Here is a 26,006-nt window from a genome sequence, read left to right on the forward strand (position 1 = left end):
CAAGGTTTCTGTTTCTCTTTAGAGCTTAATAATTTGAATAATTTCAAATAGTGCAAAATTTAAAACAAAATAACTTAAAAATTATCCTAGTTGATTTTAGATCTCTGATTTTGGAAAGAAACTTTAAAGAGATAAACCTTGGCACTTGTTTATCTGTTTCTGCTAAATAGTTAATACCTTAAAATGAGCTTTTGTGATACAAAATCAATTTTATGTTAAGCACCAATTAATCACAGATAGCCTGACTTCATCTTGATGTGGTTACAATCCTCACAGATAAATGTGTATTGAAAAAGCCTCCTCATCCACAATGTAAAGTTAAAGCATATTCAAACAAGTGAACAATAAAAGAGAAGTAAGACAAGAGCATACAAGCAAAGTCGCGTTAAGATTAGCCTTCCTTGGCTGAAGCTATTCTCCTTGCCCTTTCTTCTGGTTGTCAACTTGGCCAGGAATATTACAGATCACAGCTTCAGCTTTCCTAATCATTTTTTAGATATTTTTTATTCCAACGTAGCTCTTTATTGAGGATTATTTACTATAGAACATGCTACAAGTAGCAAGAGAAACTTCTTCCATGATCCTGTGAAAGAGGTTTGTGCCCACTTGCAGGCCATAAAGTATATTCAGAGTGTTATAAATTTTAAAACTTAATATCAATTATATTTCATTGTTCTAGGTTCTGTGGTATAAAAATTTAGATGATTCAATCTGTATTTAATTTTTTCATATATAACCTAAAATCTCATAATGCAGCTTCTTTCTTTAGGCTTAAAATGGTGTTTATGTTAGAAAATCCATGAATAAACTGAATTTCTTTTGTCAGGAAAAATTTTAAACTTATGTATATTACAAGGAAAAGATGTTTTTTTGTTTTTTGCTTTCAGCCTAAAACTAGCTGTTGAGAAATACCGAGTCATCTCACCCCACAAGTATACAAAAGGAATTTCCTAATTGAACAATTAATTATGAGCATCTTCTGTGCCAGACACTGTGCACGGTGCAGGGGATAAAGTGCTGAGCCAAAGCAGCACAGATCCTATTCTCATGAAGCTTACAAGTTGGTGGATAAGGCAGCTGTTAGTCAAATAATCACGGATGTAATGACGTAGATTATATTCACTAGAAATTCTCTATGAGGAAAATGATTAAAAACCAGACAACAATATTTTGCATGGGCTCATACAGGTGGAAATGAGAGGTGCGTGACTTTAGAGCTGCTAGGTCTCCCAACCATCCTTGAATAGCCTGGTGTGGACCACAAAGGGGAGGAAAAAGAACAGACATTGGGTGCTGGAAGGAGGTGAGACAGTGTGGACCGTGCATGTAGGAGGAGAGTAGCACTTGTCAAGAAATCTCCCTGGACAAGAAAAGGGAAAATTTTATTGGTAGTGAAATGTTAGGGGGAAGGGAAAATACAGTCTCAAGGAAGATTTCTACATGGTCTGCTATGTTAAACACTTTGCTGCCCTCTGGAAGTAATCTTACCTTGCAGGGCTACATTCTTTTCCCAGGCATGGAGAGTTGCATTTGCTTTTCCTCTGAATGCCCCACTGCAACTTCATACACATGCTGGATCCTATTTGTTCAGATTTGTTCAGACATGACTATAGAGTTATAAAGTGGGCAGAATGAAGATGTTTACAATGAACCAAAATGCTAGTAAAATCTGTTTGATTAGAGACCCAGGATCACACTCAAATATTTCATTTGATCACTGGATGGATGGAGTGACTTAGCTGAGTTTGGAAAGACTGAAGGAGACCAGGTGTATGGAGGGAAGTTCACAAACTGAGAGAAACTCTGGAGCTTGAGGTGCCTTTAAAACACCCAAGCAGAGAGCTCATAGAGATTTGTGTACTTGTAGATAGAGCTTGCTGCCAAGAGCATGGCTGAAACTTTGGAAAGCACACGATATGAGATTTTCATAGCACCACCACTAACTGCTCTTACTTCTGTGAAGGAGAAATGTTGCTGTCCTATCAGTAAACAAAGGATGTTGCAGCCATCAAGCCACCACATTGCAGCCTCCCCAGGTGAGCCCCGAGGGAACGCAGGATGGAAACAGGACGCCCCGCATCAAGCAGTCAGCTGCTGCAGCCACCCCCGACGGTGCACCCTGAGGAGACTCAGGATGAGAAAGCACAGGACACTGGCCCCAGGTAGCTGAGGTGCCACGTCAAAGGAATGATTTCAGTGAGCCCAGACTCTTGCATCTTCCCATACATAGAAAAGCACTAAATTCCTTAGCTTGAGATGTCTGGTTTTCTTTAACTAACAGTAATCTTTTGATGTTCTGACCACCTGGTCCTTGTTGATTCTATCCTGTTGTCGTCCATCTCCCCACACCCCGGCCCCGCCCCGCCTCTTCAGAGCAGTCCCTCAGAGTGATTTGAGAGTCCTGTCTCCCGGGCTTTAAGTCCTCAGAAAGTCCGCCAAATAAAACATAATTCTCAACTTGTAGGTTGTGCGTTTTTTCCAGTCAACACTTTTATCTTCCCCCCACCACCAATGTCTGTCAAAAACAGACTCAGTGGCTCAGAGTAAAACATCCAACTTAATTTTTACACACTCATCCTTAACTTAAACCACTAAAGAAAAACCTCACTTTAACTTGGTACCACAATACATTCATTCAGTGTGAAATATTTACAACCAGGGAAAACGTGTGGCGAACTCCAGAACAAAAGAATACAGGATATGTGTATGAATGTATACAGATATATTTTGATCTGTAAATGGACACAAAACTCTCTAACATAACTGTGATCAAGATTTGTTATCTTTTTTCTCCAAAAAGGGGCAAGAGTTCTTAATGAAGTGACATTTTACTGTTGCTTTTCTTTCTCCACAGGTGATTTTTTATGTATCTCTTTAGTAAACGGTTCTGTTCAACTCCGCTACAATCTTGGTGACAGAACTATCGTTCTAGAAACTCTCCAAAAAGTAACTATTAATAGAAGTACTTGGCATGTGATAAAAGCAGGAAGAGATGGTGCAGAAAGCTACCTGGCTTTGGATGGGATAAATGTAACAGAAAAAGCCAATGCTAAAATGACCTCCCTGGACACAAATACCGACTTCTATATTGGAGGAGTGTCATCCTTAAATCTTGTAAATCCCATGGCAACAGGGAAAGAACCTGTAGGTTTTCAAGGTTGTGTTCGAGAAGTTATTATAAATAACCAAGAATTACAATTAACCGAATTAGGAGCAAAAGGTGGTTCAAATGTAGGTGACTGTGATGGGACAGCCTGTGGGTACAATGTGTGCAAAAACAGGGGTGAATGTATAGTAAATGGCACAACTTTTTCTTGCAGCTGCTTACCACATTGGGCAGGAAATACATGTGACCAGTCTGTGTACTGTTTGAACAATCTTTGCCTCCATCAATCTCTATGTATACCTGACCAATCATTTTCTTACAGTTGTTTGTGTACTTTGGGTTGGGTGGGAAGGTATTGTGAAAACAACACTTCATTTTCAACTGCAAAATTTATGGGTAATTCTTACATTAAATACACTGATCCAGATTACAGAATGAGAAATCTTCAGTTCACTACTATATCCTTAAATTTCAGTACTACTGAAACAGAAGGTTTAATTGTATGGATAGGAAAAGCTCAAAATGAAGAAAATGATTTTCTGGCCATTGGTCTCCATAACCAGACCCTGAAAATAGCAGTTAACTTAGGAGAAAGCATCTCTGTACCTATGATTTATAGCAATGGTACATTCTGTTGCAATAAATGGCACCATTTAATTATAATTCAAAATCAGACTCTTATTAAGGCCTACCTAGATGACAATCTAATTCTCTCTGAGGATACTGATCCACACAAAAAGTTTGTTGCTCTAAACTATGGTGGTATTTGTTATCTAGGGGGCTTTGAATATGGCCGAAAGGTAAATATTGTTACTCAAGAGATTTTTAAAAGAAGTTTTGTTGGCAAAATTAAAGATGTATTTTTTCAGGATTCAAAAAGAATTGAGTTAATTAAATCAGAAGGATACAATGTTTATAATGGTGATGAACAAGATTAGGTTAACAAACAATTTAAATATATAAAATATATCTGTAAATAGAGTTGATAGTTATTTCTTTGGCATACTGTTTACTGGAAATCAACTGTTTACTATTACCTGAAATAGTCTAAATGTTAACACTTCTTTTTTTTAATAAGCTTATAAAATATAGCTGAAGAAAAGATTTTGGTCATTTTTCCTACATCCCATTTATCTGAGTCCTGAATTTTCACTCCATTAGTTCATTTAGTGTTTATTCATCTGTGAACTGTTTTTTAAATAAAATTTAGGTGAAAATGAATTAGTGATACATACAAAGAAAAATAAGAAAAAGGCAAAAAGTATTAACCAAGGGAAAAATTAAAATTATTAACAAAGGAAATATCATAGTCTATCACATTGTTCAGCTATGAAGAGTTATATGATTGAAATAATGTGAAATCTGAATACAGACTTAAACCAAAAATCATTGAATGAATGTAGGGAGGCGGAAGATGGGGGAAAGGAGAGTTACCTGGTGAAAGTTACATCCTTGTCTTCCACAGTACGTTATCAATAGATATTATAGTGTTTTTTTAACTTAAAAAGATAGCATATACATGTCACTCACAAATATCCTAAGAAATGTCCAGAAGAATTGGTTGTGGTTATCTCTGGAGAGCAGTGCAGACACTGTTGGGTTTTGTTTATAAATGTTGTAGAATTTCTTGACTTTTTAAACCATGTATTTATATAACTGATCAGATTTTAAAATTAAACTTCATTTATATTTAACCATTCAAGTCTACAGGTCTCCAAATTGAGCATAAAACAGGTTCTGAATAATGTTATTGAAAATTATTGTCCTGATAATATCTGTGCTATTAAAAGCATAACCTGAGAAAGTACATTTTGCCCAAACACCAGTTACTGGTGTAACTGTGAAGAGCATTTTCACCCGCCCACTGTTCAGACTGGGAGACAGTCATTGCTGCTGTTGTTACTTAACATTTTGAGAGTTTGGTATTTATGACAATTTTGCCACCAGGAAAGCAACTGACAACACATGACCGACATAAAGCTCTAACAGGTAGAACAGGACCGTGTGGAGGAAAAAATCTTGGTAATAGGAGCATGTAAAGTTGAAAAGGAAAAATCTATAATTATCTATTAAATGGAGAAAAGATTTTTACACATAGGATTAATGCATAGTTTAACTTGCCAATGCTATTAATAATCAAAATCTGCCTGTACAGATTCCAGTCTATACAAAGCAGCTAGATGAACAGTTTATCATTGCAGAACTTTACAGTTGTTTTTTTTTTTTTTTTTGACTTGTTATTTTTGCCACTCCATTGCAATCAGAAAGCTACAGACAGTCTTGGAAAGTCCCAAAACCAAAGTTAAGAACTTTGGCATTATTCGATGGGACACAAAGTGTCCCCAGACATACTATTCGTATCAACATTAGAAAGTGTGTGAGCAAAATATAATGTAAGGTACAACTGCAGAAGGTCTATGCATCAATTCAAAGGTTTTGTTTTTTAATAGAAACTACACAAGACAACTCCATCCAACATATGCTGAAAAACTGTGACCTAAATTTGCTTTGGTCCATACCATTCAACTTTGGAGTTATTGAGATCATAATGTTCTAAAAAAATTCCTTTTGATAGCTGACTTTAAAAGATACACATTTTATGCAAAAAGGCAAGAAAGCTGTTTTAGGAAGGCTACAAAAGCTTCAAGGAAACTTTGCCTATACCACACCCCATCACATTTGGCCACATCTTCTCATAATACAGTGTGCCTTTAAAGCAGCACTTCCCAAAGTAGAGTCGAAGGACCCGAGGGCCCCTAGACATTTTCAGGGGATCCAGACAGATTCTTCCTTTCCCAACGACAAATCTTTGTGAAGCCAGATCTTCTTCATGTATTTCAAACAAAATGACATATTGCCAAACATTAAATGCAGAAGCAGATAAGAGAATCCAGCTGTGTCTTAAGTCAGACACTGGAGACATACAAACATGAAAAAGACCACTCTCTTAACTAAATTGACTAAGCTTGGAAGTTATTTTACATAAAATGTTATTAACATATAATGGGATTACTGTCAAACAAGTATTTTTATAATTTAAAAAATTTTAATCTCTAATACGCCAAATAAGGATAGACACAATCCAAAAAAACAAAAGCTCTTTAGAGGTCTCAGTAACTGTTAACAGTGTAAAGGGGTCTTGAATCCAGTAAGTTTGAGAATTGTTGCTTTAAAGCTGCTTCTCACAGCTGTAGTCTTACATTCAGACGTGACCACTGGCCTTTCTACACCACACTGCAAGCTCCAAGAGGTTGGAGGGTTAGGGTATTGCTCACCACTGAATTCTAAGAACCTAGCAAATGCCTGAATAGGCACAAAAGAACTGAACATTGCTACTTAGAGATTCTCCTGTAAGTCAGAATGACCTGGTTAAAATATTTTTTCACCTTAAGATCCAAAATTTCGTGTGGTAAGTTATCAACATTATTTGTTTTTGCTATCCTAGTGATGATGGCGTTGAAGATTTCCTATGTGATATGCTTTTCCATCACAAAATAAAAATAATTGATAAGGACCTTTCAGATCATTTTACTATAACATCATGATGCTTCTGAAACAAAGTGTAGAATGTAAACATGAGAACATTTTTTAAAGTAAGCTGAAATACCTTAGCCAAGAGATAGAAATATTTACCTATAAAACAATGAACTCATTTTTTTAAGACACTTCTAGCTATTGACCTAATATTTGTGTTTCAACTCACCCATTCATGTACCCTCTTGCTCTACACATGAATTAAAATTCTTTATGAAACAGAAGTCAAAGAATCAGGGTGTTTGGCACCTTCATAAGAGCAGTAACCAATTTTATTCATGATTTGCCTTGGGAGACAAAAGTCAAGTGCTGACTATGTGAACTGCCTTTTGTGGTTATTACTAAGTGGCAACCTGACCATTGTTTTAGAGGGATCTGAGGAGATGGGAATAATGCAACCGGTATGTTCAAACATTTAAATTAAACTATTTGCTTTAATAAGATCCGGTTCACCAGCAAGCTCACAATGCACTTAAAATTGATGTATACACAGCTGCTTTAAAAAAACTGAGAACAGCTGTATGCAAATTCACCAGCTGGCAAGTAGTTTTATGTTATTGCACATACATAAACACGTTAATAATATCCAAGTGGCTTGTCACTCCATTTTCCTATTGTTGATATTATTTTTCTTAATTTTTAAACATTTACTATGGCCTTAGATGTTTCATAACTCCAAAAAACTTGTAACTAGGATTTGGTTCACCTACAATTTAAGCTACAATTAGCAAGTTAAGAGCTATGGTAAATAACGACCCTCAAAGTTGTACATCTCAATCCCTGGAAACTGTAAATATGCTAGGTTACACAGGAAAAGGGGAATTAAGGTCACAGATGGAATTTAGGTTGCTAATCAGTGGACCTTAAAATAAGATTATCCTGGATTATCTCTGTGGGCCCACTGTGCTCACAAGGGTCCTCAGAAGTGGAAGAGGAAATCAGAAGGGAGGGTCAGAGACGGCAGAAAGACTCAGCCCCATGTTGCTGACTCTGAAGATGGAGGAAGGGGCCATGAGGCATGGAAGGTGGGTGGCCTCCAGAAGATGGAAAACGCACAGAAATGGGTTCTTCCCAGAGCCTCCAGAAAAGGAACGCACCCTCTGACAACACTGAGATCCCCATCAGACTTCGATCCACAGAAGTGTAAGATAAATCTGTGTGATGTCAAGCCACTAAATTTGTAATAATTTGTTACAGCAGCAATAGAAAACTAATAAAAGAGGACTGGAGAATTAGGATTTGAAATGAATATAAACTTTGCAAATCTGTACAGGAGAACCCAGACTTTTGGTTATGTCTTTTTGCTCACTCTGAGGAACGGGTGGCCAGGTGGCGCTTCAGACAGGTTGGTGGGATGGCGAGAAAAAGGGCTGTGAAAGGTGTGTGTAATCATCAGGCTTCTGTCCCTCTACCATTGTCCATTCTCAGAGCACAACCACCACACATTCAGACTTTGGAGAAAAGTAGAACTGAGCTAGGATTCCAGCTCTGACAACAGCAGTCTAACCTTGGATGAGTTTTCCAACTTTTCTAAGTCCCAGTCGCCTCAGCTCTAAGGTAAATCATCACCTTGCAGGCTGACCGAGGTTCACATAAAGCGCTCAACATGAGGTCTGACAAACTGGGTGTTCATGGAGGCTTTCTCACCGACACAAGGATTACAAGGGGCGGACTTGGTAAGTACTGAGACATCCTGGTACATTTTGCTTAACAGGTCTGTATAAACTGTCTTAAGATGGTTCTAAATTTTTGAAAACATCAAACTGTTTTTAAAGAGCAAGCTTTTCTTAAAACAGGAGAAACTAAAAGATGAACTTCATATAACTACTAGTTTGTGTAAGGATGGTTGGTAGGTGAAACTGAAAGAATGAGAATGGCTTTGGAGCTACTACTACTCATTTGAGAACTTTTCTCTTTTTCTCTTTCCTTCCTCACAAGTTAAATGCCTCAAAATACTCAACATGTCCATAGCTACTCTCCACAATATTTCAGCCCCAGGGGTTAGGAGACCTGGTCCAGCATTTAGCAGCCCTGTAATACCAGAAGACGTGGTCATTACTAACACAGGGCTGTATGGGATCTACCGTGATTCTACGAGATATGAAGAAAGAATTTAAAATTTCCCAACAATATGTATAAAAAACTATTGGCTAAGAGGTAATCAAAAACTGACTCAAAAGGCTTTCTTCCGTTGGTTAATCCATTCTTCTTGTACCTTGCAAAAGAAACCTGGTGTCTCATCAACCCCTCGACCAGATAGATCAGTGAAAGCAGATTTACTGACATACATACAGTTGACCCTCCGTATCTGTGGGTTCTACATCCTTGAATTCAACCACCAGATAGGAGAAAAGAATTTCAGAAAGTTCCAAAAAGCAAAACTTGAATTTACTGTGCACCAGCAACTATTTACATAGCATTTGTATCACATTTACAACTATTTACATAGCATTTACATTGTATTAGGTTTATAAAATTGTAAGTAATCTAGAGATGATTTAAAGCATACAAGAGGATGTACGTAGGCTATATGCAAATACTATGCCCTTTTATATAAGGGACTTGAGCATCCGCGGACTTTGGTACAGGTTGGGGGTTCCTGGAACCAGTCCCCCAAGGATACCAAGGGATTACTGTATTTGAAATAAAAGAGCCTAATTTTTATTTTGGTTTGGGGACTTTTTTTGGTAAAACCTTGAGAATAATTTCTTCATAACGGTGCAAAAGCTGACTGACCTTCGTTTTTTTTTGTTGGCAGACAGACTCGTTTTCTAACAAGTCAGCTTGCAAAAGAAAAGTAGAGCAAATTTTAAAAAAAACTTTATTTGAATACAAGTCCTCTGTTTTAGAACATATATGATAAATTTCAGAGGATATGGATGACAAAAAAAAAAGGGGGGTCTCAAGTTGCTGCAAGTTAGACAAAATGGTTTGGTTTTGAATTTCCACTCATTTTCTCTCCAGTAAAAACAGCAAGGCTGATTCAGTTTCAAAACCCATTTTTAACTCTAATCTGTAGACTTTTTAGGAAAACAAACTTTATCTTCTTAATTTTGTGAAGTCATGTATATTTTTCTTCATTAATACAGGTAAGTTAAAATACTGGTTTTTCTTTCCCTCCTTTTGGTCTCAAATGTTAGTATCATTTGGTAGCCACTGCTTTAACTTATAGCAGTCAATAAAGTATATGTAGTTAAGGATGTAAATAAATTTAGGTTTAGATTAGCAATAGCCTCCCTGTGCTTTCAAGAAAAACGAGCATACGACACTGTAGTTATTTACCCCCCAAACAAATTACAGTTAATTACACATTTTACAGAAAGATTCACAACACGTTTCTCTTAAACAAAAGTTCTGTGGTCTTACAATGATTAGTCAGTGTACCAAATTTTGATGGTGTACCAGTTTTCAGAAACATACCTACAAAGTGGGTTATAGCTGCAGTTTTTCAGTGGTAGTTTTAAATTCTAGCTTCCTCAGAACTACACGATTTATCTCAATAGCCTACAATCTAAGATAAAGAAATCGTTTTTCTCCTCATCTTAGCCTATATGCTCTTGGCTGAGTAAGAGAAGAACAATGTCTAAAGGTATTTAAAGCCTCAAAGAAGAAATTCTTTTACTACTGAATTTCAAATCACACACACAAAATAGGTGAGAAATTCTTTTATCATATTTAGAATCAAAATATCCCTTAAAATATTTACATTTTACAGTAAAAAGGATAGCAAAACACAAGATCATGTACAAGCTTAAGTATTCAAGTTTCTGAAGAGCCAAAAAGGAAAAGGAAAACAATGGACTACCACAAAGCTGTAGTACGGTAACAAACGCCTTCAATGAGTGCAGACTAAAGCAATAAATGTACTCCTTGGGTTTCTGATTCTTGGTCAAAAACTGCTCCACTAAATGATTAATATAATCCAATTACGAAGTTGCTTGGCTTTTTGTTGCTCCTCTACAGTTTCTTTAAAAACAGTGCAATTTAAAACAAACTTACAGAGGACACGTTACTCTCAAATTAGTCATTATATAAAGGACATTCACTAGAGGCAGTAAATATATTCCATAATTAACCATATTTACCAATTAAGGAATAAAACTAAAATTTCTAAGCCTTTATTGCATATTAATAAAACAAATCTTTGAATATACAGCAATGTAAAACTTTTAAAAATATTAAATTCCTATAACTAGGGCAGTTGGTGTGAAGAAGGGACGGTGAGCCCTGGCCCAGAGCAGTCTGCACCGACACACAGAATTTACTGTTCTGCAAACCACCAATATTAAAAACGTAAAAGATGGCACGATCCTAGCAGGCAATCATACAAAGGTTTAAAGATACAACACTTAACAGTTATTTCAACGCGCCCCTGGAGCAGGCTGCCGGCTTTACCTTTTGCTTTTGGCTCTGTCAGTGTGGTCCCTGTCCTTGTGGTGCCTGTCTCTGTCCTTCTCTCCTTCTCTGTGCTTGCCCTTCTCCCGCTCTTTGTCCTTCTCCTGGTCCTCACCCTTAGCTTTGTCTGCCTTCTTGTCTACACTCCTGCTGTCCCGGCCTGCTCCTCGCTCCCCATGTGACAGCCGTGCCCTCTCTTTATCCTTATGCCCCTCCTCCCTGCTCTTCCTGTCTCTGTCCTTGTCCTGGGCTCTGTCTCTGCGCCTATGCCTTTCAGATTCCTGCTCCCACTCCTTCTCATGGCGCTCTCTCTTCAGGTGGTGTGAATCACTATAAAACCTCTGACGATCCCCTTTACCCCTGTTAAATGGTCTATCCAGTTGCTGTTGGTCTTGCCTACCCCAAGGGTCACTATGGCGCCTTTCTGGCCTCCGAATGTCTTTAATCTGGTAAAAATTTTGTGGGCCTAGATACCTTGACGCTTGTGAAAGGGGACCCATCATACGTTGCGGTTGGCCTGTCAGATGAACAACAGGTGGCCAGGGAACCATGGGATTCTGAGCAAAGCCAAAGCCTGGAGGGGGAAGTAACGGGGGTGGCAAATGTGGCGGAAATCCAAACATGCTTTGTGGGGGGAAATTCGGAGGTCCTGGAAATGGAAATCCAGGCGGGCTACACTTGAGATGCTGAAGGTTGGGCTGCTGTGGCCTTACGGGTGAAAAGTTTGCACCTGTTCTGGGGCTGGTGTTTCTGGAAGTGAAGCTGATGCTTTTAGCAGGAAATTCAGATTGACATGTGTTTCCAGCCTCAAAATGAGATGTGGCTGCTACTGATCCTCTCCGAAACGGGTGCACGGTTTCAATATTCTGCATTAAAATCTCCTCCTGTAAGGGTTTTGCTTGTTCCGTTTGAGAAGTGTGTACGTTTTCTACTGATGGCGAGTTCTGTACAACCCCGGAATCATCACTCTGCTGAATACATGAGTTTTTCTCTACAGAAGGCAACTTTTCCTCGACACTGCTTTGTTCGGTTAAGTGCTCCTTGTGTGATAGGCCAGGCAGGGGCTGCTTCTCTCCATTCCGGCAGCTATCTCCATCCCTGTTTTCTGGAGCAGACGCCTGCTGACTTCGCCCTGCTGCTTGCCTAGGGTCCCTTTTCAGGTTGATAAACTGGGGGGCCCGTGTCGTATTAGCAGCAAGGTTTTCACTGCAACTCACATTACCATCTATGTTTCCTTTTCCTACATTAGACCTGCAGGGAGAACTAGTATTTGAAGTCCAATTATCTTGCAAGTTATTCTCTTGATCTTGTAGCAGCTGTCTTTTTAACGCCCTCTCTTTACTCTCCACAGTCTCCTCTTGTTTTGACTGCATCGATAAGTTTGTTAGGAATGCTTCTGTAGAAACATCTGGTGGTTTACCTCTGAGACTAAGACTTGTCAAAGGCCCAGCAGACACAGAAGAGGTCCCCATTCCGGATGCCTCTTCTCCTACTGAACTACCTGCCGACTCTGAAGGCTTATCTCCTTTCACCTTCACTTCCTTGGCTTCACCATCAGTTGCTTCCACTGTATCTATCTTCTCTGCTTTCAGGTTGGCTTGCTCATTTATAAATGGAATTTCTTTAAGAGTGTCTTGTTCTGTCCCTGACTGAGCTTGTTCATAGGCTTGACCAGTAGTGCCCAAAAGGCTCTGAAGGATATCATCCACAGGAAGAGGTTTGTTTGCCAATTCCAGAGTAGAAGGCTGATTTTCCCAGCCAATCAAGACCCCAGGAAGGAATCTTAAAGGTTTTGGTGGCTCCTGTTTGGTGACTTCCACTAAAGGTTCAATGACCGCTGGAAGGTCTTCCTGAAGAGTCTGCTGAGGCTTATTTCTTTGCTTGTGCAACACAGTTGTAAAAGAATTAAAAAAGTCATTTTCTTCTTCTGCGGCTTCCTCTGTGGAAACGTCTATCTTACTCTTTTTATCAGGCGGCAATGCTACCGGTGCGCTTTCAGGCACCTCGGCTGGGTGACCAGCGCTGGCACTGGCACTGTGCTGCCGTTTCAGCTTCTGACGGATAATCAAGCCCAGCAGCAGATTAGGTCTGTGCAGTTCAAGGCCTGTACAAGATCAAGAACATCAATCAACAGTCATCGTCAATCGTTACAAGAAAGAGTAAGATTCTGCATCTAGCTTATGACAGCCTCCTCAACGGGTGCCTGTCCCTGTCACAGCAGACCTCAAGGGCTGGGCCCCGAGAAGGAAAGCAGAGTCAGCTTTCCTGCTCCGGCCCTGCCTCTCACCTCACTTCACTCATATTCTATTATTAAACGGATACCTACCAGGTCCATCAAAGGGCACAAGAGGGTGTGGGATCTTATCCGCGGCGCCCAGAGGGATTAGGTACATGTCTTTAACCTGCTTCATGTTGTTAGCGGCCACTCCATAGCGCTTCCTGCTACTGAAGTACGCAAACAGCAAAGTGTAAGAAATCTGATCCTCTTCAGTCACAGGTGTGAAGCGAACCACACAAATTTCCTATTCAAGCAAATAACAAATGGTTGTTTAAAACAATAACCTAAACAGCAGCCTGGTTTTAAATACCATTCTCAATTAGTAATGATCTGCTGAGTTTTATGACTGTTACCAAGTAACGTGGCTTACAACTTAAATGCAGATATGAATACTAAAAGGAAATAACTCTTAGGAAAAGATCCTGGCTGATCCACTGGTGGATTTGTTTTATCTGAAACTGTCCCATAGAAACTGAGTCCCAAGGTAATTAGTTTGTGCAAGGTGACACACCTGTCAGTGGCAGGGAAGATATTTAAAGCCACGTCTCCCGATATCTATACTGTGTCCTTATGTCCAATGTTGTAACTCCTACAGAGGGCTGCCTATATTCTCAGCACACTGCAAATCAATAGCAGCCACCACCAGCGCCCCATCACGTACACACACACACACAGAAACGCACAAATCCACGGATAATCCAAGTTACAGGGACTGAATCTAGGAATACAGGGGGCTGGGCGAAAGACCTCAAATACACACAGCCATAAATTCTGTAAAAGCATTTGGCTTACTGAGGAACTTATTTGCTTGCCTCTGGGTTCTTGGCTTTGTTTCAGATACAAAAGACAGTCCCAATTTGGTGTTAATTTGGTAGTGTGAAAAATGGATGCTTCTTCATGAAACATGAAATGGGGAGAGCCAGATCTACTGCAAAGCCTAAACTGATGCGAGATCCTAGAGAAAACACATGAATGAGCTGAACTATGGCTCCACCTCTTCTAAGAGGTCTGTCATCCAGAGTGTCCTCCTTTGGAGCCAACAACTCCAGATGGAAGCACACTGTGCAGTACCAGAGGGGCAGATCAAGAGCGTTCCCAAAACATCCAAGAGTAGTACCTCCCAATACCTTCCTATGGCTTTTACTATCATGAGAAAGTGAAAGCAAGTAAATGGAGTAACTTTTTTTATACTGCTTCAAAGTTTTATTTGTATTCTAATACAGTATCAGTTTAAATTCTAAAATCTATATTGGAAAAAATATTATTTTCAGCTGACGATTATCCATTATGGATCATTACTAATCTTACTAAAGACTTCTGATCATAAAAGATAAAAAAATTAATGTTCGTTTATTCAAGATTTATTTTTTGAATGTCTATAATATGCTGGGTATTATCATCCTTGGAGGGAAAAATGATTTCTTCTAATGATTAAATATTCCTGTGTAGTTATGTTCTTTGAGTTAAAGAAATGATAGAAGATACAGAGAGAGAAAAGAAAAAGAGAGATATTGCTACAGAGGCTACTAATTATCTCCCAGTATCCATTCTCCTCATTTCCTCCTATTACAAAGAGAACCCTTAACTTTTAGTTGGGCACATGGCCATCCAATAGAGATCACACTTCCCAGCCTCCTTAGTAGCCATATGAGGTATATCAGTAAGCTCTTGCCAATGAAGTTAGAGGAAGTGAAAAGATAACTGCAAGTTCTAGGTCTTGCTTTTAAAACAACTGGACAGACATTCTTTTTTTCCCACTTGGTGCTGATAAGTCAGCTTTGACCCTGCTTGAATGATAAGGCCAACAGTCTTGAAAACAGCAAAATAACAAGACAGAAGAGCCTAATCCCTGAATAATCTAACGACCTAAAGCCTTGAACTACTGACCTACCTAACATAACAGGAAAATAAACAACTATATTCTATAAATATATTTTAGGGTCTCTTTGTCCCAACAGGTTAGCCTATGCCCCAACTAAAACAAATGTCTATAATCAAAGCAAGGCAAAATTCCAGGATGAATCTCAATACTTACTCTAAAACACTTCTTTCAAAACAATGACAGAAATTACTGAGAGAGCATACCACGAAAGGAATGCTGGGCTTTGAGCTCTAGCAAATGGCTATATAGTTCAGCTTTGTCAGGCATATCATGTGATTTAGTACTTGTACTGGCTCCCTCCCCAGGGGACCTTGCACAAGAACTCTCAGTGGTTTACTTTTCAAATATTATCTCTTATTAGTAGAGTGAAAAAAGTTCTCCTCACCTTGGTTCCTGAGGCTTTAATTTTTTCCACATAATCCCAAACTGTCTGAGGTGATATTCTACCACCAACTTGAATACTATCTGGTAGATCCTGTGGTAACGACATGAAGGTGATCAATGTATACAGATTATATTTATTATAATGTCTATACCTCATACAAACTTAGCTCTAAGACTAATTTGAAATAGTGATAAAAAAACAAGTAAGTAAGATTATAAAATGCATCAGAGAACATAAGAAAGTACAGGAAGGGCAATTAGGCTTTACCTCAAATGTCAATTCCAAATGACTGAGATGGATGCCCAAAATACAGTTAAGAAAGAATCTGAGGTCAAGAAAAAGAAGCAGTGCAAGCATCCCAGTTTGACAATCCAGAAAAAGAAGCAGTGCAAGCATCCCAGTTTGACAATCCAGGAAGAGTACAACAGATTTCAGAATATTAGGGGACACTGTTTTTCCCCTTCCACCTCCCCCTCCGTTTTTTTGGTGGTAGTGAGTTGGGGTATGCCTTTATCACTAACAGCTGGATTTCAGAAGTTATCAAGCTTAATTATAGAGTATATTTTTGCACAGAAGAGAATAACATTGTAATAATGCAAGGTTCATTTTTTTTTTAAAGGCACAATCTTTCTGAGAACAGATGACTATACATAAAATCAATCAAGAGCTGTACAATTAAGAATATTTGAAACTTTAATCAGTATATTTGTTTTTTATGAAAAGAGAAAAATCATAAAAAACATAATTAATCAAATCAATTCAATTGAACTGGATTAAATGAAATATAAATTCAATTAAATTTAAATGATTAATTGCTTTATTTTATTTGGGATTTTAGTCCAAATCAAACTAAAAATAAGTAGAAAGCAGAGGTGGAGTTCTGGAAAGCAATCACACAGAAACTGGCTCAGAAAATTACAGTTTTGTTTAAAATCAAAAGGGTCCCGTAGTTTAGGACTTAATTATCCATTTAAAAGAAGAGTTATCTTCACCATGGACTGATCAAAGACTAAATTTCTAAACAGATTTGTTCAAAAAGAAAAGCACTGAATTTTTTTCTTATAAAATCAATGTATCTAAAATATTACTTGCCAACCAAACTATATGTAAAATAAAGTTGTTTATTAATCAAAAACACAACTAGACAAATAAGCTGATGGAGATTAGATAAGCAACATCACATTGAGTCAAACTAATTTCATCCTAATACAAAGAAAAGTTTATATTAGTCTTAAAAAAGAACAGGCATATATATGATTTATGTTTTATAAAATACTGAAAACCATTTTTTTTTAAACTTTTGCCTTTATGGTCAGCAGACTGAGAATGAATGGAAAAAATGTTAGATATGCACATAATAGCAAAATATAACCTCAACAAAAATACAGTACACATATACTGATTTATTTCCTTCTGCATAAACACAGAGATATACAAACTTTATTCAAAGGAGTTCAGAAAACATCGTACTTTCTCACTAATCATAATACTATAATACTACAGCTGCTTGTTTCCCATAAATACTGCATAGTAGTCCCTTCCTATCCCCTCAGGTATAAAACCAACCAAGGGCACCACTGCAGCAACCAAGGTCATTGCTCTCAGGACTGTCAGCTAACTGGAGAGTCTCAACTAGACAGCTGACCCTTGAACAACACAGGGTTTGATTAAGGGTGCCCCGCCTCTGCGCAGCTGATGAATCCGAGTATAACCTACAGCTGCCCCTCCGTATACACAGTTCCACACCTGAGGATTCAACCAACTGTGGGTCATGTGGTACCGTGGTTTTCACTACTGAAGAAATCCGTGTGTAAGTGGACCACGCAGTTCAAAACTGTGTTGCTCAAGGGTCAACTGGGTGTGTATCTATATTCACAGAAATGGGCAGGTAAGAACCATAGTCATGAAGTTGGGGAAATTTAAGCAGTAGTGGAATTATAAGACTTGATAACAATGAAAAACTCTCCCTGACAAGCTAACACTGAAGGCCATAAATTTGTCCATCTTATACTTAAGTCTGTATTTAAAGAAAAACTTAGATATCCACGCAGACTCTCATTAATCTTTAATTCTGACAGAGAATACATCTTGGAAAGAGTACAGGACATGTGGATTTAATACTTTCAGAGCACAACTTTCTACAGTTCTAAAACTCCATTTGTGGACTCATAATTCCATTAATTGAATGGTTTAAGGATCACTGTCAATAAATATTTTTATCATGAATGAAAATTAAATATTTTTATTTTATTATGTTGTTTCTTTGCCTTTTGGCTTCAGAAACATATATGTCAACCCAGGCATAGAAGGGTAGAGAAGTTCACAGTACCTCTGTCAAGTACTCAGGGGAACCAGACACTGGGTAGGCTTTGGTAACAAATTTTGCTACAGATGGCATGTTGATAAAACCTTTCCAGATGAAGTTCAATCGAGCCAGGAAGGTAGACTCAACTTCAACAGTTCCAGGCATCTCTGGACTAAAAAATGACATTAAGAAGTTTTCAGCCTAAAGATCTGCTCGTGAATAAATGCATTTTCTATTTACTCATCAATCATTTCTATTTTAGCATGTCAAGAAAACCAAAATATGTAAAGGCTATGATTAAAGAGTTTATATTTTCACTTTAATGTACTTATATTTACATAGCCATGTTTTTACAAAGTCTTTCTTCTAGGCTGTCTTGTGGACTAATATGGTCCAGAGAAATGCAAGCAATTTTTCTTTAATGACTTATCTCCTGCCTCTTGGAGCTAATGCAATTAAAGAGAGTTTTAAAGTCAAGTCCCCACACACTCAAATCTCTAAATTAACTTTTAGAGTCTTTTAAAAAATCTCAATTACAGTACAGGAAGGTACAGTTACTGTCTCAAAAGAAAGGTTTCTTTCTTAAGAAACATGTCACTTTTCTAAAGTTTTTGAAGACTTCCAGGTATAATATGGCAAAGAGCTATAAAGAATAGAAATTATAACTAACAGAAAATTACCGTGGAGCAGAAGACAATGTTGACTTCGGAGACTCTTGTTTCTCCTCTTCAAAGAATTCAGAGGCCAAAATATTTGAGGTTGAACACAAAGCATCTGCTATACTTTCTGCTTCATTGTCTGAATGTTTACGAGATACTCCAACAACAACTTTCACTTTTTTTGGAGAAAGATCATCTACAGGCGGTGCCATTCGACCTGAAGTCAGAAAACACCAAAATATACCATTTTTGTAAACTGAAATTTCTGTAACTTCATCCACTTTCACTTCTAAAGTTATTCAGTTTCCCTGACTGCCCTGTTGCATAACCATACATTTCCTGGCGGCGTAATTTGTAACTATCATCTTTCTCACAATGAGTTCTAGAACACCTCCCTTATTGATGTGAAAAATTAAAAAAAGAGAATGTTAAACAACTCAGACAAGCTTTTGAAAAGGAAACATTACAACCAGAACCTAAAAATGGCTTCCTGGTTCCCTATCAAACATTTTTTAAACTAAACTATACAGCACATTCCAACAGTCTTGAGAGGTAACATGAGGAAATAAGTAAAACAAATCTGTATCCCTACTTTGTGTTACATCCAGCAGCAGTCCATGACATATGCATACTACAATGCTACTTAGTTACTAAGCATGAAAAACCACTAGTAAAGTTTAGAAAATGACACTGATTTTCTTTACAGAATCAAGAAGAAAACTCATTCAAACTTTCTGAAAATAGGTCAAGTCCAGTAGTATTTAACAAATACTTTGTGTGCTACCATTAAATTTATTGAACTATTACAATATTAAATATATTAATTATAAATATTATGTTAATCATCAAAATTAGTAGAAATTAATAGAATTAACAAAAAAAAATTAAGATTTTTTCCCAGACAAAAAACCTAATGAGTATACTAAAAATACTAGTAAACCATGGATAGCTTTCTTCAGAGATAACAATGTCTAAAAACACCCTCCCCTTTAATAAGTCTTTACCATTGTACCAACTGTGAACACACAATTTTGAGAAGATATGTCATTTTTATTATAAGAAAGCTGCCTAGTCTCTAAAACAATGATGGAGGGCAGCATGTTAACTAACCTGAAAAATTTTTCAGCTTACTGAACAAAGTATGTATCAGTCCTTTAGCATACCACAGTAAAAAAAATAAAAATCGAGAGCTACATCTCTAGAGTTTTAAAAAACTCTCATCCTCCACCTTTACCAATAAACTGAATATAAACTTAAACTCTTGCTCAACACATTCCCATTTCTTACGCCCTAAATCCAGTCTCCAACATGTGTCAATATTACCTAACCTGAGTATCTCAAAGCCTCCCTTTAATTAAAAGCACCTTCATCTCCCTCTTGCACTAGCGTACAAACGCCTCCCACCTAGCCTCGCTCCTTCTTCTCTTGGCTTCTTTCACCATAATCCCTACTCAAAGTCAGAGAAATCTTCATAAAATTCCAATCTGATCATATCATTCCCCTGCTAAAAACCCTTCAATCACTACCCACTGCTCTTAGATAGAAGACTAAAATCTTTAATATGGCCTACCAAAGCAGGTTTTCAGCAATTTTTATCAAAATCTGTAAAGTAACATTTTATATCATGATCCATTACTTACATACACGCACACTCCACATACCCCTGTGTGTCTGTGCACATGTATGTGTATACATGTATGTATGCATGTGTGGGGTTTTTTGTTATACATAAATAATGGGAACTAAAGTCTCTCAAAATCATACTTATCTTTATCAGTGCAATTCACTGTGATATTTTCTATTCTCTGTTTTCGTTTGTTTTTGAAATGCTAGTGAACTACTTACTAAATTGACTTCACTACTACTACTAAGTCACAATCTGACTCACCCACCACCAGTACTGGGAAAACGAAAACCTATTTAAATTACAATTTACAAGTATTCCCCTTTCAAAATGAAAGCAACATTTAGGAAGAAATACTTCAAATTACCTATGCAAATTTTGCAGTTAAGATCAAAAAGATGCTGTCTGTGTTGACTAGTGGTATCTTTAGACAAGGAGTCAATCTCTTCTTTCTGTTTGTCAGATCCTTCTGTCTTCTCCACTGTCTTATTAGCTGTAGGTTCCTAACAACAGTGAGAGTAAAAATAGGTTAACAGAAAAACTTTGGCCTCAATTATTTAAATCATCTGATATTTCATACTGATATTTTTCCAAAATGAAACTGCTCCATTCATAGGTTGTTTTTCACGATTTCTTTAAAAAATAAATGCTAGATATTAACTATGACATAAAACATAGCAAAAACTCAAACATTTCTCATTCTTCAAGGCCTCTAACAAGATCTCATATTATTTTCTCATTGATATTTGAAAGTAAGAAAAGCCACACCTGCTCTCAGACTAGAGTCTATCTAAGAAGCACCTACAGATTTCGAGGCCTGTGATGCAGGTGGTCTGCACACTACGTACAGAGTAACAATGCTTTCAACATTCTCAAAACAACATTAAACCAATAATATAGACAACTCTAATAAATGCACCGTTTAAAAAATTCTTTTTTCTACTTTAAGAACAAGAGAAGCAGTGGCTTCTCTTGTTGCGGAGCACGGGCTCTAGGTGCACGGGCTTCAGTAGTTGTGGCTTGCAGGTTACAGAGCACAGGCTCAGTAGCTGTGGCACACGGGCTTAGCTGCTCTGTGGCATGTGGGATCTTCCCGGACCAGGGCTCAAACCCGTGTCCCCTACACTGGCAGGCAGATTCTTAACCACTGCGCCACCAGGGAAGTCCGCCCCCCTTTATTTTTATATTTCAAGTGAATCGTTTAATGTGAGTAAGGCTCAGTTTGATATAATGGTAAGTATTAACAGAAGAAAATGGTTAAGTATAAACACGTTCCCTTCTATCAAAAACGGGCAAATAAATCTTTCCTGAATCTTCGTGTTTCGAGCACTATACAACATGCTATCTCTATTATCATCATTTACCTGAATCTCCATGGCTGCTTCCTGTTCTTTCATTGGCGCATCACTCTCAATTTCTATCTCACCTTTATGAGTTATCTTCGTGATTGGTCGTCTTTCCACTTCCCTCTGTTCTTTCTCAATCATCTCTATGGTCTAATAGGAAATATTTTAAAGAAAACTTCACAGTTAAAATCACAGATGATTTTTAACCTTTAGGTAGTCTCTCAAGCAACAAACATATACTGAGTACTTGCAAATGTCAGTTTCAAGTGCTGGGGTTTTAAGAATTAGACCTCATACATCAGCCTGGAGAAGTTTACATGTACAGTAACTGGAGGCAGCTGAAGTGTAATCTAATTTGCAAAGTGATGAAACATGATATTTACATTTAAAATCTACTTTCTGATCTAGTATTTCAGCAGGTGCCACAGAGAAATAACAATCAAGTTCCTCTTAGATTCCTAACTTGATGTTCTAACATCTCCCACAGCAGCAGAAATTTAGTCAAACAACAGAAACGGGCTGTCCCCCATCAGAAGGCTCCTGACAGAGCATACTTTGTGACAGTGAACAAGCTCAGCAACAAAGCATAATAAATAAGCAAGAGCAGACAGAACTAGTAAAAGGTAGCTGAGAGTGGAATGGGTTAAGGAAGGTAAAGATGGATCCGGCCATTTGTCTTGTCACTGTTAAGTGCAAATCCTCCTTTAAAGAAAGAAATCAGATACACAGCCCAAAGAAAGAAACAGCTGGTCTCCCATGCAGATGACACCTGCAGCCACAGTTTCAAAGAAGAAGAAAGGCACGTGCACATTTGGGATACGAAGGGAAAAAAGAGATGGTGATACTATTTGCAAAATACGAGAAATTATACAAGGCAAAAGTAAAGGAATATGTGACTGAGTGTAATGTATCAAATTAAGGCCTCTTGCACATCAAACTAAATTTGGCAGAAGATCAACATGGAGGCTTAATGCTTAAGACCAGGTAAATAGTGTAGAGTTAATATATAAGGAACCACTATTTTCTAGAATAAAGGGCTAATACTCTAAGGCCATTGTAATAAAAACAGTGGATAATGTGGCTATCTTGCGGTCACAATAATTTGAACTCACATATGCACCTCACCTTCAAAGATATTTCAAGCTCACAAACGCCCAATGAAAACTCTCAGCATTGGTAACTTTCAGAATTTTTTAGTTTTAAAAATGCAACACAGGAGACAGCTTCAAGATGGTGGAGGAGTAAGATGCGGAGATCACCTTCCTCCCCACAAGTACATCAGAAATACATCTACATGTGGAACAACCCCTACAGAACACCTACTGAACGCTGGCAAAAGAACTCACACCTCCCAAAAGGCAAGAAACTCCCCACGTACCTGGGTAGGGCAAGAGAAAAAAGGAAAAACAGAGACAAAAGAATAGGGATGGGACCTGCACCAGTGGGAGGGAGCTGGGAAGGAGGAAAGGTGTCCACACACTAGGAGCCCCTTCGCAGGCGGAGACTGCGGGTGGCGGAGGGGGGAGCTTCGGAGCCACGGAGGAGAGTGCAGCCACAGGGGTGTGGAGGGCAAAGCGGAGAGATTCCTGCACAGAGGCTCGGTGCCGACCAGCACTCACCAGCCCGAGAGGCTTGTCTGCTCACCTGCTGGGGCGGGTGAGGACTGGGAGCTGAGGCTTGGGCGTCGGAGGTCAGATCCCAGCGAGAGGACTGGGGTTGGCTGTGTGAACACAGCCTGAAGGGGGTTAGTGCGCCATGGCTAGCCGGGAGGGAGTCCAGGAAGAAGTATGGACATGCCTAAGAGGCAAGAGACCATTGTTTCGGGGTGCACGAGGAGAGGGGATACAGAGCACCGCCTAAACGAACTCCAGAGACGGGCGCGAGCCGCGGCCATCAGCGCGGACCCCAGAGACGGGCATGGGACGCTAAGGCTGCTGCTGCCGCCACCAAGAAGCCTGTGTGCGAGCACAGGTCACTGTCCACACCGCCCCTCCCGGGAGCCTGTGCAGCCCGCCACGGCCAGGCTCCCGTGATCCAGGAACAACTTCCCCGGGAGAACGCACGGCGCGCCTCAGGCTGCTGCAACGTCACGCCGGCCTCTGCCGCCGCAGGCTCGCCCCGCATCCGTACCCCTCCCTCCCCACAGCCTGAGTGAGCCAGAGCCCCCGAAGCACCTGCTCCTTTAACCCCGTCCTGTCTGGGCAGGGAACAGACGCCCTCAGGCGATCTACACGAAGAGGCGGGTCCAAATCCAAAGCTGAACCCCGGGAGCTGTGCGAACAAAGAAGAGAAAGGGAAATCTCTCCCAGCAGCCTCAGGAGCAGCGGATTAAATCTCCACAGTCAACCTGATGTACCTGCATCTGTGGAATACCTGAATAGACAATGAATCATCCCAAAATTGAGAAGGTGGACTGTGGGAGCAACTGTAGACTTGGGGTTGGCTTTCTGCTTCTAATTTGTTACTGGTTTTATGTTTACCTTAATTTACTATTTAGAGCTTATTATCAATGGTAGATTTGTTTATTGATTTGGTTGCTCTCTTCCTTTCTTTTTTTTTATATATATATTTTTCTCTTTTCCCCTTTGTGAGTGTCTATGTGTATACTTCTTTGTGTGATTTTGTCTGTATACCCTCGCTTTTACCATTTGTCCTAGGGTTCTGTCTGTCCTTTTTTTTTTTTAATATAGTTTTTAATGCTTGTTATCATTGATGGATTTGTTTTATCGTTTGGTTGCTCTCTTTCTTTCTTTTTTTATTACTTCATTATTTTTTTATCTTTAATAATGTATTTTTTATTTTAATAACTTTATTTTATTTTTCTTTTTTTTCTTTCTTTCTATTTCTCCCTTTTCTTCTGAGCCGTGTGGCTGACAGGGTCTTGGTGCTCCAGCTGGGTGTCAGGCCTGTGCTGCGGAGGTGGGAGAGCCCAGTTCGGGACATGGGTCCACCAGAGACCTCCCAGCCCCAGGTAATATCAAACAGCGAAAGCTCTCCCAGAGATCTCCATCTCAACGCTAAGACCCAGCTGCACTCAATGACCAGCAAGGTACAGTGCTGGACACCCTATGCCAAACAACTAGCAAGACAGGAAGACAACCCCACCCACTAGCAGAGAGGCTGCCAAACATCATATGAAGTTCACAGACACCCCAAAACACACCACTGGATGCGGTCCTGCCCACCAGAAAGACAAGATCCAGCCTCACCCACCAGAACATAGGCACCGATCCCCTCCACCAGGAAGCCTACACAAGCCACAGAACCAACCTTAACCACTGCGGACAGACACCAAAAAAAACGGGAACTACAATCCTGCAGTCTGCAAAAAGGAGACCCCAAACACAGTAAGTTAAGCAAAATGAGAAGACAGAGAAACACACAGCAGATGAAGGAGCAAGGTAAATACTGACCAGACATAACAAATGAAGAGGAAATAGGCAGTCTACCTGAAAAAGAATTCAGAGTAGTGATAGTAAAGATGATCCAAAAACGTGGAAACAGAATGGAGAAAATACAAGAAACGTTTAACAAGGACCTAGAAGAACTAAAGTGTAAACAAACAATGATGAACACCACAATAAATGAAATAAAAAATCCTCTAGAAGGAATCGATAGCAGAATAACTGAGGCAGAACAGATAAGTGACCTGAAAGATAGAATAGTGGAAATAACTACTACAGAGCAGAGTAAAGAAAAAAGAATGAAAAGAATTGAGGACACTCTCAGAGACCTCTGGGAAAACATTAAACGCACCAACCTTTGACTTAATAGGGGTTCCAGAAGAAAAAGAGAAAAAAAACAGGGACTGAGGAAATATCTGAAGAGATTATAGTTGAAAACTTCCCTAATATGGGAAAGAAAATAATCAAGACCACAAATCACAGAGAGTCCCATACAGGATAAATCCAAGAAGAAACACGCCAAGAAACATATTAATCAAACTATCAAAAATTAAATATAAAGAAAAAATATTAAGAGAAGCAGGGGAAAAGCAACAAATAACATACAAGAGAATACCCATAAGGTTAACAGCTGATCTTTCAGCAGAAACTCTGCAAGCCAGAAGAGAGTGGCAAGAAATATTTAAAGTGATGAAAGAGAAAAACCCACAAGCAAGATTACTCTACCCAGCAAGGATCTCATTCAGATTCAATGGAGAAATTAAAACTTTTACAGACAAGCAAAAGCTAAGAGAATTCAGCACCACCAAACCAGCTTTATAATAAATGCTAAAGGAACTTCTCAAGGCAGAAAACACAAGAGAAGGAAAACACCTACAATAACAAACCCAAAACTATTAAGAAAATGGTTAATAGGAACACACATATCAATAACTACCTTAAATGTAAATGGATTAAATGCTCCAACTAAAAGACATATGCTGCCTGAATGGATACAAAAATGAGACCGTATATATGCTGTCTACAAGAGACTCACTTCAGACCTAGGGACACATATAGACTGAAAGTGAGGGGATGGAAAAAGCTAT

The 26,006-nt window shown here is 38.8% G+C and overlaps 2 protein-coding genes across 6 annotated transcripts in view; one reads left to right on the forward strand and one right to left on the reverse strand.

Moving 5' to 3' along the window:
- The window catches only part of EYS (eyes shut homolog), a 1,726,005-nt gene extending 1,721,961 nt beyond the window's left edge, over nucleotides 1–4,044 (forward strand). Inside the window, exon 40 of the mRNA XM_059941649.1 lies at nucleotides 2,855–4,044. Coding sequence (XP_059797632.1) covers nucleotides 2,855–4,044 — 1,190 coding nt within the window. The remainder of the gene's footprint in view (nucleotides 1–2,854) is intronic.
- A 6,692-nt stretch (nucleotides 4,045–10,736) lies between these two features.
- Nucleotides 10,737–26,006, reverse strand: part of PHF3 (PHD finger protein 3) — a 97,806-nt gene continuing 82,536 nt past the window's right edge. For all 5 annotated transcript variants that reach the window (XM_059941840.1, XM_059941838.1, XM_059941837.1 and 2 more), the window contains 7 exons: nucleotides 21,533–21,664; nucleotides 20,536–20,671; nucleotides 18,566–18,761; nucleotides 17,910–18,057; nucleotides 15,581–15,670; nucleotides 13,362–13,557; nucleotides 10,737–13,139 (listed from right to left, as the gene is read on the reverse strand). In XM_059941840.1, the coding sequence (XP_059797823.1) occupies nucleotides 11,032–13,139; nucleotides 13,362–13,557; nucleotides 15,581–15,670; nucleotides 17,910–18,057; nucleotides 18,566–18,761; nucleotides 20,536–20,671; nucleotides 21,533–21,664 (3,006 nt within the window). In that variant the 3' untranslated portion in view covers nucleotides 10,737–11,031. The remainder of the gene's footprint in view (nucleotides 13,140–13,361; nucleotides 13,558–15,580; nucleotides 15,671–17,909; nucleotides 18,058–18,565; nucleotides 18,762–20,535; nucleotides 20,672–21,532; nucleotides 21,665–26,006) is intronic.

This window comes from Balaenoptera ricei, chromosome 12 (genome assembly GCF_028023285.1).
Source record: "Balaenoptera ricei isolate mBalRic1 chromosome 12, mBalRic1.hap2, whole genome shotgun sequence".
NCBI lineage: Eukaryota > Metazoa > Chordata > Mammalia > Artiodactyla > Balaenopteridae > Balaenoptera > Balaenoptera ricei.